At 44.8% G+C, this 14,835-nt stretch overlaps 1 protein-coding gene across 1 annotated transcript in view; it reads left to right on the top strand.

The window, feature by feature from the left end:
* Positions 1–14,835, top strand: part of CATSPERE (catsper channel auxiliary subunit epsilon) — a 146,100-nt gene that overhangs the window by 105,520 nt on the left and 25,745 nt on the right. Inside the window, exon 13 of the mRNA XM_087718006.1 lies at positions 7,643–7,695. Within this exon, the coding sequence (XP_087574132.1) occupies positions 7,643–7,695 (53 nt within the window). The remainder of the gene's footprint in view (positions 1–7,642; positions 7,696–14,835) is intronic.

The raw sequence follows: 14,835 nt of genomic DNA, 5'->3' as shown, positions 1-14,835 counted from the left end.
GGCCGCGCGAGTGATCACGGGCGCACCACGGTTCGCCCATATAACACCAATCCTCCGTGAGCTGCGCTGGCTACCTGTTGATCGTCGGGTGCACTTCAAGGTCTTAATTACCACCTATAAAGCGCTCCATGGTAGTGGATCTGACTATTTGAGAGACCGCCTCCTGCCAATCACCTCCCTGCGTCCCATCAGATCGCACAGAGTAGGCCTCCTCCGAATTCCATCCGCCAGTCAGTGCCGACTGGCGACTACGCGGAGGAGAGCCTTCTCAGTTGCTGCTCCGACATTATGGAACAACCTCCCCGTGGAGATCCGTACCCTCACCACAGTCCAGGCCTTCCGCACAGCCCTTAAGAACTGGCTATCCCGTCAGGCCTGGGGATAGGATTACTCTCACCCCGCCCGAATGTTGAGTGAATGTTGTGTTTTTATGATCAATTTTCTTTTAATCACGATTTCTTTCTTTTTAAGTCTTGTCTTGCACTCCCTTCCCTTCACTGTTGTAAGCCGCCCTGAGTCCCCTCAGGGAAAAGGGCGGCATATAAATTTCCAATAAAATCAATAAAATCAAATTAAAATCAAATTTTACATCATAACTTGGTTTTCACTTTCAGCCAAATTATTTTCTTCCATTATTTTCCATTTTTTATACTCATTTTTTCTTACTACATAAACAATACCTTCAATTGCCCCTTCAAAAATTGCACCAAATTATCGTTTAATATTTCTCTATTAGTTTATTTTACTATAAACAATGTATATCCTGTAGTTAGTTTTTGACAGAGCATTTCTTCCAATTTTTTCTACAATTAACAATGTATTATACTTTCTTTATTTATTAATTAGTTGCATTATAATACCAATCATACTACTATTCCCTTTAATCTACTCATACAGCTCTTTCCCCTCTTCCTCTTTTATCCATTTTCTCTTAGGCTCTCACAAATTCCACTTTTAAGCATTTTTCTTCTTCTCCCCCTTTCTCCTAACTTCTTCCCCCCTCCTGTTTTTATGATTGTAGTATCTTTTCTTCAGAGAATTCATTTTTATTATTCTGGTATCTTTCCCCAGGGTTTTCCCCATTCTCCTCCCCTTCTTACTATCTTGTGGTTTCTTTGGGGGGGGGGATCCCCCCTTTGTCTGCTTTTTCTTTGTAACCATAAACCCCAGTAAAATCATCTGTCTGCATTTTATTTTCCAATGTTCTTTCTTCCACCATATCTTGTTCCTTATTTGTACCTTCTCTTAACCCCCTGTTCTCCTATTTCTTGCCTTTTATTTTCCCTTTTATTTTCTATCTTTTTTACCAATTAATGTTTCACACGGACTTTTCAGCATCCCAAATAATTCCTGATAAATCCACACCTCCATTTTGCAAGTTTAATTATTTTTTACAGATTTTTAAATTTTTGGGTTATGCCACATTTAATTACACGTTTAGGGTCTTCCAAATTCAATTGTTCAGTTTTAGCATTAATCCAGTCCAGTCTGCATTCAAGATTTTTTTCTCTTCCACCAACACAAACAGTTGCCGCCAAACAATGTTACAATAACAGATAACAGTTCCTGTAGCCAAGGTCACAGCTGCACTCTCACTAGCCGGTGAAGTATTTTCTGCTTGCTGGTAAATGGCTCTCTTCAAACCACAATACAATCCCACAGCTACCTGTCAATAGCTGTCAAATAGCTGTCGAAAAGGCTTTTAATCCACAAAGAACATAATAAAGAAAGGAGAAAAGGGATTTCCCCTTGGGCTCTTCCTTTTGGTTTTTTTTTTCACTTCCAAACTCTGGAAGACAGAGTCTCCTGAGGCTTTGGTGCTTTAACCTCCTCTGCCTCCTTTTTTTTTAATAGCATTCCCCGAATGTCAGTTAGCCACTTATAACGCTTCGGGACCCTTTTTAAGATTCAGATCAGGTTTCCCCCCCCCCCCCCGTGAGTTGGTCAATCACTCACCCGATTTCAAAACTTTGTTCCAACACCTCTACAGCATGGTAACTTAGTCCAGAGGCCCAGCTTTATAGCGGTCATTCAGTTATGGCCACTGCCCTTGTTGTCAGTTTGAAAAGTTTTTCTACGACCTCCCTCCTGGCTGGTTGCTAACAGCAGGGAGGTGACACAGGGCTGGATCCAGGCGGTTGTTACTGCCTCTCTTCGGGAGGGGTTCTTTCCCCCCGCTTTAAAGGCGGCGGTGGTGAGACCCCTCCTGAAGAAGCCATCTTTGGATCCAGCCGTTTTAAACAACTATCGTCCAGTCTCCAACCTCCCCTTCGTGGGGAAGGTTGTTGAGAAAGTGGTTGCCTTTCAGCTCCGGCGGTCCTTGGAGGAAACCGATTATCTAGATCCCTTCCAGTCGGGATTTAGGCCTGGCTACACCACGGAAACCGCTTTGGTCGCGCTGATCGATGATCTCTGGAGAGCCAGGGATGGAGGTCATGCCTCCGTCCTTGTGCTCCTTGACCTCTCAGCCACCTTCGATACCATCGACCATGGTATCCTTCTGCGACGACTGCGGGAGGTGGGGGTGGGAGGCACTGTTCTACGGTGGTTCTCCTCTTACCTCTTGGACAGGTCGCAGTCGGTGTTGGTTGGAGGGCAGAGATCGACCCCTAGGCCCCTGAACTTACGGGGTGCCGCAGGGTTCGGTCCTCTCCCCCCTCCTGTTTAAAATCTACATGAAGCCGCTGGGTGAGATCATTCTACGGCACGGGATATAATACCATCAGTATGCGGACAATACACAGTTGTATCTGTCCGCCCCGTGCCAACTCAGTGAAGCGGTTGACGTGATGTGCCAGTGCCTCAAGGCTGTTAGGGTCTGGATGGGGGTTAACAAGCTTGTACTCAATCCGGATAAGACCGAGTGGATGGTGTGTTTCCCTCCTACTAATTGGCCAAGTTTTCCATCTCTCAGGCTGGGGGGGGTCAAACAGTACGCCCCTCAATAGCAATAGCAATAGCAGTAGACTTATATACTGCTTCATAGGGCTTTCAGCCCTCTCTAAGCGGTTTACAGAGAGTCAGCATATTGCCCCCAACAATCTGGGTCCTCATTTTACCCACCTCGGAAGGATGGAAGGCTGAGTCAACCCTGAGCCGGTGAGATTTGAACCGCTGAACTGCTGATCTAGCAGTAGCCTGCAGTGCTGCATTTAACCACTGCGCCACCTCAACCCTCAAACAGGGTTCGCAATTTGGGAGTCCTTCTGGACCCACAGCTGACTTTTGAACACCATCTGTTGGCTGTGACCAGGGGGGCATTTGCCCAGGTTCCCCTGGTGTGCCAGTTGCGTCCCTACCTGAACCGGGAGGCCCTCATAACAGTCACTCATGCCCTTGTGACCTCTAGACTGGACTACTGCAACGTGCTCTACATGGGGCAGCCCTTGAAGAGCATTTGGAGACTTCAGCTTGTCCAGAATGCAGCCGCACGAGTGATCGTGGGTGCACCTCGGTTCACCCACGTAACACCTATCCTTCGCGAGCTGCACTGGCTGCCTATTGGTCTTCGGATATGCTTCAAGGCGCTAATCATCACTTATAAAGCCCTTCATGGTATTGGACCTGGGTACTTGAGAGACCGCCTGCTGCCAATTACCTCCAATAGACCGATTAGATCCCACAGATTAGGCCTCCTCCGAATTCCATCCGCCAGCCAATGCCGACTGGCGGCTACCCAGAGGAGAGCGTTCTCTGTGGCTGCTCCGACCCTCTGGAACGAACTCCCCATGGAGATTCGAACCCTCACCACCCTCCAGGCCTTCCGCAAAGCCCTTAAAACCTGGCTATTCCGTCAGGCCTGGGGCTAAAGAGCTTCTGCCCCCGCTTCTCAAATGGTATGATTGTTGTGTGTTTTAAATTGTGTATTGTTTGTTTGTCTTTTATCCCCTGTTTGTACCTCCTTTCCCTTGACTGAGTTGTGAGCCGCCCTGAGTCCCCTTCGGGGAAAAGGGTGGCATATAAATGAAATAAATCCTAATCCTAATCCCCAAGAACTGCCGGTTCCTCTAGATTGTCCGAGACATCCATTCTTCTCCCCTGTCCCTCCAGGACAGGTTTCAGTCTGAAGACCTCCCGACAATGGTTTGTCCAGCTGGATTTCCGCAAGGCACAGGAGAGCTTGCTTTTTTCCAGCTGGTCTCGTTGCAATGCTTCTGGCTTCTCATCTTTTATCTTTTTCTCGGGGGTTATTATTTTCCAGAATATATGTGGTAGAAAATGTTTACATTTTTCCATTGAGGATAATCAGTTTATTTGATGAGGGTCACTCCACAGTAGGGGTGTCAAACCCAAGGGCCGGGAGCCAGAGCTGGAGCCGGCTCGCAGGGTGTTTAGATCAGGCCTGTGAGGACTGGCCTGCAGTGCCTCTGCCAGTGAAAATGGGGCTCAGGAGGGTTGCATACGCCCCTCCAGAGCTCCATTTTTGCTGGCAGAGGATTGCAGGAAGCCATCACAGCCAAAATCGGAGCTCAGGAACTCATTTTTGTTGGCAGAGCACTCAGGCCACCACAGGCATCCCGACATGAGTGACGTTGAGCTGGCCATGCCCATTCTGGCCCCCTGAGATAAAACACAACACCGATGCGGCCACCAATGAAATTGAGTTTGACACCCCTGCTCTACAGCATTATTCAGGAGCAGCTAATGAAACAGTGACTTTTATCTTCATTTTTTCTTATTGAAGGTGACTTTCAGGTAGTGTAATGTTGTGGAAACTCCATGCAAAGTCATCTATCAACAGGCTATCTCTATAGAGTCACTTTCTGTAGGTTGAGCTAATTAAACTAGTTAGACTTGGCTGATCTTTTAAATTAAAGGAGAATGTGCAGACTTAAAGACTGACATGTCTTTAAGACTCTGCTATTCTAAGCAATAGCAACAGCACTTAGACTTGTATATCACTTCGTAGTACTTTATAGCCTTCTCTAACCTGTTTATAGAGTCAGCATATTGCCCCCAACAATCTGGGTTCTCATTTTACTGACCTCGGAAGAATGGAAGGCTGAGTTAACTGTGAACCAGTTAGGATCAAATAGCTGGTATAAGCAGTGAATTAGCCTATAATACTGCGTTCTAACCACTATGCCACCACGGCTCTAAGGTAATTGCTTTGATAAAAAAACATGCCTGATAGCGCCTCCAGTCCTACACTTCAAACTGAATGATTAAATCAGCATAAGAAAAATAGAAGGACTATATTACTACAGTAAAATTAACAAAAACTTGATCAGTGTTAATTTACTGAGAGAACATAAGGTATCAGAACATTTTTATCTTTTTATACATAGTTCCTAAAAAATTAAAGTCTTATCTCTGATTTTATTGCTTGGATTTGACCAGCCTGTTGACAAATATGTCAGCACCAGAGTGGAAAAACATTGAACGTCCACTAGAAAACTCATACTCTCTTTTTTCATATCAAAAATCATTTTAGGCTGAATATTGTTGTCCCCATAAATTTTGATGTTCTCCCAATTCCGTTTGTTTGTCTTGAGCTACTCTTAAAAGTCAGCATCACACACTTGACAACAGTCCTTATCTAGATAAAAAGCTTTCTTTTCTCCATCTCAGTGTTCTAAGCGTTATGTATTAGTACTACAATAAACTAAACAGACATTCTTTGTGGCTATTTCTAGATCATCAGAAGCCAGCACATTATACCCTCAGTGTTAAATAATAATCCAAAAGCTGATTATTTCCACCTTTAGGTATCTCTTCAAAGATATTTTTTTCAAGATTTTTATACTCTCTTGTTGATGCTTATCTTCAGCTGGATTATGGTTTTGTATGTAGCCAGGCTATAATGTACACATACTGGCTCCTACCTCAGCAGGGTAACACAATAAACTTGCATTTGTGATGATCATTGAGAATGATGAAGATAACATTTCATTCTTCTCAGTTTTACATATTTTATTTCCTTTAAAATAAGAATTATTAATGTCTGCAATAAAAATTAGTAGTAGTCTCAGGTAGAAATTAGGAACTTAATAAATATTACTATGTAAACAAATTGACCCAGACAGTACGCTGTTCATTAAGCACATATTGTATGTAAAAAAAAACTATATATAACGCAACAGTAAAAATAACGGCTTTCAGTCTGGATGGCCTCTTGTGATGAGCTGATAGACAGAGAAAGGAAGCAGTATGCTTCCTCCCATATTTGGGCATACCAGGGGTTGTGACACAATACATACCTATTTCCCTGGCTTAGCTGATATAGGAGGAGAGCCTGTGGCCTAGTGGCTAATACAACTGCCTAATATGTAATACAACCCAGGTTTGTATCCCAGTCAGGGTATGGCTAGCTGATGAGAGCTAAATAGCTTGAAATAGCAATAGCAATAGCAGTGGACTTATATACCGCTTCATAGGCCTTTCAGGCCTCTCTAAGCGGTTTACAGAGAGTCAGCATATTGCCCCCAACAATCTGGGTCCTCATTTTACCCACCTCGGAAGGATGGAAGGCTGAGTCAACCCTGAGCCGGTGAGATTTGAACCGCTGACCTGCTGATCTAGCAGTAGCCTGCAGTGCTGCATTTAACCACTGCGCCACTAGTCTCCCTTTATTTATTTATCAGGACAAATATAACTATATATATAATATATAACATACATACATACATACATACATACATACATACATACATACATACATATTAGTAGTTTCCATCCTCCTTTATGCAATTGTAGTGGCCAACGGTGCTAAGCAGCTATATAGATACAGCCATTAATATTTGTCTGCCAGATATGAATAAACATCACTAGAAGGTGACCAACTCCTTCTTTGAAAGGTCTGTGTTTAGTTCTCTGAGTTTTTATCATGTCCCCTGTCTCCTGTAAGTGAGCCTTAGGTAGGAATGCTCAGACTTGTAATAGTAATTGTTCGGATGACCACTTATGCAGTCACACTTCATTATCTTTCTCCTCTATAGGTGTTGAAGTACTTGCATTTCTGCTTCATGTTTAGTTTTTATTTTTATTTGAAAATTTGAATTGCACAAGAAGGTGGGCCTTTTGTGGTGTGTTTGAGGAATAGGTGTACCTTTTGTGGTGTGTTTAAGGAATAGACTCCTACGAAAAAATTTCCTTAGCTATAAAAGTATTCTGAATAAAACTTTGGGCAAATGCACACTTCAAACGCAGATGCCATTTGAATTATAGTAATAAGCAACTGGTCATATTCTCACCCACCCTAATAAATAGTGCCCTAAATGTTAATAGCTACATTCTCATTATTTCATAACAATAATGAAATTGCAAGTGGCTTCACATCTCATAAAACCAGAGAAACAGTGAAATATGATAATTAAAATATTGATTATATTAGCCATATGATCAAGAAACTCAATCTTGGGCTTTCATTCCTTACCAGCCCAACTTAATTCATAATAATGTGGGGATAAAATATGGAGAGATTCTCTCTGAACATCATATTTTGCTCTCCAATTACTTCTCACATATACTGTATTAAACTCCATAGTTATAAAGAATATTCAACGCTTTTTGAAATCAAAGCAAAACATGGCATGACTTAAAAAGGAAAAGAGACAACATTTGGGCATATGGCAACTATTTTGTGAAAGCTTTTGTAAATGTGTAGATGTTTTAATTGTTTGTGGGTTTTTGTTTTTTTTAGCTTTCTCACATACGTGTTGGCTGTCCTCCCTGGAAAGAAATAATTGTAAAAAAGTAAGTTGTTTCTTTTTCTACTTTTGCGTTAGCTACTTATATTTCCTTGTAACAAAGTTAAATATTAAACAATAAAATTTTAGTATAAGTGTCTGCTTGTGTAACAAATGTAAATACTTTATTAGCCTTTTGGTATTTTGATTGTGTATTATACTGTTACAAGAAGATTCCTGTGTTTTGATTTACTTGTATGGATTTGTGCCCAATAAATTATCCATTTCATAAAATTTCCAGATTTAACTTTTCATATAAAGATATTTCCTTTATAAAATTTATCCCTAAGGCATGTTTTTTACAATTTCTCTAAGAACAATTTTCAGTCTTTGTAAAGAAGGCTCTTTATAAAAAAGATGTTGAAACTCTGGAAAGAGTGCTGAGAAGAGCAATAAGAATGTTTAGGAGACTGGAAGCTAAAACATGCAAAGAATGATTATAGAAATTGGATAGTATAATGAAAAGAAGGACTAGAGAGAGACTGTCAGGCGTGTCTACCTCAATAACCAAGAAAGAAAACTCCTAACTCCATTGTTTGTGGAATTAAAATACGTTTACTGGTTATAAAAAGATAGCAGCAAAAGTAAAGCAAGATCTGAGCCAGAAAGGCCTGAACAATTACATATCAAATGTTAACCCAGCCTCTTCCCTCCAACAACCCCACCCCAGTGTCCAATCTGCAACTCCCTTAGGTGTCATGTGGGGTGCATCCTCAAAAGGCATCATCATGTTGGTATGCAGGATGGTTGGCCTTGACCAAGTTCAAACACCAGCCACCAGCATGCTCAGAAGATGATGAGAAGAAAACTCCTTTTTCCGTATCACTCATATACCATTTATTCCCATCCCAAATACCATGTCCCCACCCTCCCCGTTTCTATGGCAGCAGATTGTAAGTAAGCGAAGCAGAGGATGACATTCGTACCTCCTTCAGGAAAGGACAATAACCACCAACAGCATTATTAAAATTAAGACTTATCAGGATATTTGGCGTAGAACTTCTGTAAGCGTTTGGGAGCCCTAACGTGAGATTTGTCTACCCATTCAGCCTGGGAAGGGGGAAAATGTTTTCAGGACACCAAATATTGGATGTGTCCTCTATGCTTCCTAGAATCTAAGATTTCTTTAATCTCAAAATGTTGCTGTCCTTCAATATGAAGAGGAACAGGGGGTGAGGATTGAGACGGACGAATGGAAGATGTGTGCTCTGGTTTCAGTAAATTCACATGAAAAACAGGATAAATCCTCCGAACGGTTTTCGGCAACTCCAATTTTACTGATACTGGATTTATTATTTTCACAATGGGAAATGGACCCACACATTTCGGACCCAGCTTCTTTGACTTCTGTGTGGTTTGTAGAAATTTAGTGGTCAAAAACACTCTATTCCCAACTTGGTACACTTTAGGCTTAGCCTTTTTTTTATCTGCCTGTTTTTTATGAGCATGTTGAGCCACATCTAAGGCTTTGCGAGTCATTGGCCAAAACTGTTGAAGTTGATTACTCCACTCGGACAAGGATAAAATTTGAGGTTTCTCTTAAGGCAATTAAGGAATTGGTACAAAATCCTGGCCAAACACAACTTTAAAAGGGGTCATTCCGGTACTGCTATGTACTAAATTATTGTACGCCACCTCTGCATGTGCCAAAAGTTCCGCCCAATTATCCTGTTAATAATTGATAAAACACCAAAGGTACTGCTCCAGAACCGAGTTAGCCCATTCACAAGCCCCATTAATCATGGATGGTGGGCGGAGCTTAGTCCCTGGGTGGAGCCAATCAATTTCAGGAACTCTTTCCAAACGTGGAAGATGAATTGGACCCCCCTGTCCGAAATAATGCGTTCATGCACTCCATGTAATCTGTACACATGTAAAATAAACAATTTAGCCAATGACTTTGCGGATAGGATCTTGGAACAAGGCACAAAATGGAACTGTTTGGAGAACATATCGGTGATTACCCAAATGTATTTCCAAGGCTTTCTGTTAACTCGACAATAAAATCCATCAATATCTCCTTCCATGGGGCCCCAGGATGGGCAACACTTTGAAGGAGACTTTCCCTTGGGACTTTCCCTGTGGTCTTTTTGCGTCCTCACAGACAGGACAACTGGCTATGTAGGACTCAATGTCTTTTTTCAGGGAAGGCGACCAAAATTCCCTCTTAATCAAATGCAAAATTTTTACAAATCCAAAATGACCTGCCATTCTCAAGTCATGGGCCCGTTGAAGGACAACAGTTTTTAGGCTGGCAGGAACATAAAGCTTAGATCCCTCCCAAGCCAGTCCATCTTTCGTGGTGCATTTATCAGAATGTTTTTTGAACCAGTCATCAGACTTGAGGCCTTTCTTAAGGTTGTCAATCAGGTCTGTGGTCACATCTAAGTCCACTGGGCCCTGGCGCCTAGTAACCATTGGGGCAGCCAGGTTCTTAGCCGGGATGACTGGATGAACCACGGTTGGTCTGGTGCTGTTGTATTGGGGAAGCCTGGGCAAAGCATCAGCCATAAATTTCTTCCCTCCTGGGATGTATTTTAGGGTAAAGTTGAACCGGTTGAAATGCTCTGCCCAGCGCACTTGTTTAGGTGATAGCTTACATAGGGTCTTCAAGACTTCCAGGTTTTTATGATTAGTATTTACTTCAAAAGGGTGTTTTGCCCCCTCCAGGAAATGTCGCCAGGTCATCAAGGCCCATTTGACAGCAAAAACTTCCTTTTCCCATATGGCCCATCTTCATTCTGTTTCTGTAAGCTTACGTGAAGTGTAAGCACAAGGTTGCAATTTATCTTCTGTGTTTGTTTGGAGCAATACTGACCCCACTGTCACATCACTGGCATCAGCTTGAACCATGAATGGTGCATCCATGTCTGGGTGTTTCGCAACAGGCTCAGAAGCGAACAATTGCTTCAATTTCTCTAAAGCTGCTTGACATTCCATAGTCCAATTCAGAGGCTTACCCGGCCTAGGTTTAACCTCTCCCTTTGATTTTAGGAGATTTGTAATAGGCAGCGCAATGCTCGTAAACAAGGGGATAAGTTGGCAATAGAAATTTGCAACTTCCAAAAAACTTTGTAGTTGCTTGCAGGTGTGAGGAGGTGCCCACTCAATGAGAGCCCAGACTTTTGCCAGGTCCATCTCGAGGCCTTTGTGGGAGATACGGTATCCCAAATAATTGATCTCTCCTGATGAAATTCACTAGACAGTTTGGCATAAAGTTCAGCAGCCCAGAGTTTTTTGAGAATCGAGTGTACCAAAGTCACTTGTTCATCACGTGTTTCCATGTAGATAAGGATGTTGTCAAGGTAAACCAACACCCTCTTGTTCAGGTGCTCATGCAAGACTTCATTTATTAATTGCATGAAGACTGCTGGCACCCCCTGAAGTCCAAACGGAAGTACTCTAAACTGGAAACATCCCAAAGGGCAATTGAAAACAGTTTTCCACTCATCTCCCTCCTTTATTCTGACTCTGTAGTATGCTTCCCTTAAGTCCAACTTCCCTTCAGCCAACTGGGCTAACATGTCCTTCATGAGTGGCATTAGGTACATGGTTTCCACGCAAATTATGTTTAGATTTTTATAGTTCACGCATAAACGAAAGGAGCCATCTTTCTTTTCCCTGAACAATACGGGTGCGGCCACCTATGGTCTAGCTAGTTGTATGAACCCCTTTTTTTAATTTTTGTTTATGAACTTTCATAATTCCTCCATCTCACGTGGGGTCATCGAGTAAATCTGAGGCTTAGGGAGTTTTTCCCCTGGAAGGATTTCAATGCTGCAATCAGTGTTGCAGTGGGGGGGGGGGTAGTTTGTTGGAGGCCCTTTCACTGAAAACCTTCCTGAGGTCCCAATATTCTTTGGGGATTTTCTCTTCTCCTTCAATCTTTTCCTGCACTGCGGCAGCTAAATTCGTTTTGGCATTGGCTACGTGGGACATCCTCCCCTTCCCCTAGGGGGTTTAGCGGAACAAATATGCAACCACCCTTTCTTCCAGTTCACATAAGGGTTCCATTTCCGTAGCCACGGTAATCCCAGTATGAGGGGCTGGTCCATCCCAGGTGCCATGATGAAACTCAAAGTTTCTTGATGATCCCCCATCCACATTTCTATTGGTTCAGTTACAAAATGGGCAGGGGCTCCCCTAGCCACTGAGCCATCCAATTGGCAAAAGGCAATGGGTACTTTTAAAGTCCTCAGTCTTTAATCCATTTTCTCCACCACTTCTGGGCTAAGTATGCAACAGGTGCATCCAGAGTCTAAGAGGGAAAGCATCTTCCCTTGGGCTCCAGTAGAGGGCACTTTAAGTTCTACTGGAATGGTCATGGGGCCTGATCGGGGACTTACCAAGTGGTCGTCATCAGAGTGAGTTTCATTTTCTCCTGAAAGAAAGGAGGACTCTTCTCCATCCTGGGTGGGAGGGAAATCCTCAACAGCTTCCACTCCTTTCAAGGCGGTTTCTTTGCATTTCCCTGGCAGTGGTTCTGATTTCTTCTCTCCAACAGCGATGGGCTTTGGTCCAAGTTTTGCATAGTTGCTCGCTGCTTGGTGCCCCTCCTTCCCATATCGGAAACAAGCTGTAGACCGGGGCTTGCTTGCACACCATTCCTTTCCTCCTGTCAGAGCTCCTTTGGGGTGGGTGGGAGGGGGAATTCTTGACTTTATCGCTGCCTCCTCAGTATCTATTCCTGGCTAGATCAATTTCCACATCTGTTGCCATTTCATTTCATTTCATTTATTGGAATTTGTATGCCGCCCTTTTCCCTGGGGGGACTCAGGGCGGCTCACAGTTCAAAAAGGGGAGGGGGAAGGACAGACAATATTCACATGGAGACAATACAACAAATTAAAAGAGAGCACAACAGTCACACAATCACACAATTCGGGTGGGGTTGAAATCTTAACCCCAGGCCAGCCGGGACAGCCAGATCTTTAAAGCGGCGCGGAAGGACAGGAGGGTGGTGAGGGTCTGAATCTCCACGGGGAGTTCGTTCCAGAGGGTCGGAGCAGCCACCGAGAAGGCTCTCCTCCGGGTAGTTGCCAGTCTGCACTGGCTGGAAGATGGAATTCGGAGGAGGCCTAATCGATGCGATCGGATCGGTCTAGTGGAGGTAATTGGCAGTAGGCGGTCTCTCAAGTACCCAGGCCCACTACCATGAAGGGCTTTGTAGGTGGTAAGTAGCACCTTGAAGCGCACGCGGAGATCAACAGGCAGCCAGTGCAGCTCGCGGAGGATAGGTGTTACATGGGTGAAGCGAAGTGCACCCACAATCGCTCGCGCGGCCGCATTCTGGACTAGCTGAAGTCGCCGAATGCTCTTCAAGGGCAGCCCCATGTAGAGCACATTGCAGTATTCCAGCCTAGAGGTCACAAGGGCACGAGTGACTGTTGTGAGGGCCTCCCGGTTCAGGTAGGGCCGCAACTGGTGTACCAGGCGAACCTGGGCAAATGCCCCACTGGTCACAGCTGACAAGTGATGTTCGAAGGTCAGCTGTGGGTCCAGGAGGACTCCCAAGTTGCGAACCCTGTCTGAGGGGCGTACAATTTGACCCCCCATCCTGAGAGATGGAACACTTGGCCAATTCGTGGGAGGGAAACACAGCAGCCACTCGGTCTGTTCTGGATTGAGCACAAGCTTATTGGCCCCCATCCAGTCTTTAACAGCCTCCAGGCCTTGGCTCATCACATCCATCGCTTCGTTGAGTTGGCAGATACAACTGAGTATCATCCGCATATTGGTGGTATTTTATCCCGTGCCATCGAATGATCTCACCCAGCGGTTTCATGTAGATGTTGAAAAGAAGGGGGGACAGGACCGAACCCTGCGGCACCCCGTACGTTAGGGGCCTAGGGGTCGATCTCTGCTCCCCAACTAACACCAACTGCGACCTGTCCGAGAGGTAAGAGGAGAACCACTGTAAAACAGCACCTCCCACCCCCACCTGCCACAGTCGTCGCCGAAGGATACCATGGTCGATGGTATCGAAAGCTGCTGAGAGGTCAAGGCGTGGCCACCATCCCTGGCTCTCCAGAGATCATCGGTCAATGCGACCAATGTGGTTTCTGTGCTGCAGCCAGGTCTGAAGCCTGACTGGAAAGGATCGAGATAACTGGCTTCCTCCAAGGACCGCTGGAGCTGAAAGGCCACCACCTTCTCAACAACCTTCCCCACAAAGGGGAGGTTGGAGACCGGACGATAGTTATTTAAAACAGCTGGATACCAGCGATGCAGGTTGCGTGGGGCCCCTTTATTCACACAGCTCTGGTATATGTCTTCATTTAGACCATCCATAAAACTGTCCATTAGAGCCTCCTCAGACCAACCTCGCATATGCACAGACAACTCACGAAACTATTGGATGTATCAATCACTGGACTTCTTCCCTGAGTAAGAGACTTCACTCGGCTAGGGGATCATCAAAGCACTTCCTCAGGGCAGCCATAATCATATTGTAATCCTTCAGCAGGGGGGAGTCATCATTATACAAAGCAACCATCCAGACTGCCGCTTTGTTCTCCAATGCCATAGTAACAGCTCTTACTTTGGCTTCCTCATTAGGGAAATCCTCTTCAAACTGTTGCATGTAATTTCAGACCTGGACCAGGAAAAATCCCAGCTCTTTGGAGTCTCCTCCAAATTTCATGCCAAGGGGAGGAACTTTTGGCATTGGCCATCTGCGGGGGGGGGCCCTCCTCCATTTGGAGGGGCTCGGGGGGCTGCTGCTGCTGCAGCTGGGGCTCTCCCATTCCGATCAGCTCCGCTATATGCCCCTAGCCCCCCTCCCCAGGATAGACAGGTCTTCTGCCCATCTCTCTTCTTGATTAGCAAAATCCACTTCCCTCTCAGCACGGCTCTCACAGAAATGGCATTTCTCCGATGCCTCTTGTAAAGGTTTCAAAGCATGGGTCATCTTGTTCGGCTTCCTTCCAGGCAGCCTCAGGTCGTTGGCATTGGCTGGTGATAACTCCGGCAGGAATCTCCTCAGGATCACTCCTCTGCCCCACTCCCAACGACCACCTGGGACGGACGCAGGGCTGGGTTTCAACCGGTTCGCACCGGTCCCTGCGATCCGGTTGGTCGCCGAACCCGGAAGTAAGTAACTTCCGGGAACGGCGAAGCCCCCCCCCCGCGCCTGCTCCTTACCCGG

Source organism: Thamnophis sirtalis, unplaced genomic scaffold, assembly GCF_051295495.1.
Source record: "Thamnophis sirtalis isolate CommonGarterSnake01/CBP01778 unplaced genomic scaffold, rThaSir2_p1.2 scaffold_6, whole genome shotgun sequence".
Taxonomy (NCBI): domain Eukaryota; kingdom Metazoa; phylum Chordata; class Lepidosauria; order Squamata; family Natricidae; genus Thamnophis; species Thamnophis sirtalis.
Note: the sequence above shows the minus strand (reverse complement) of the source record. Positions and strands in the feature narration are given on the sequence as shown.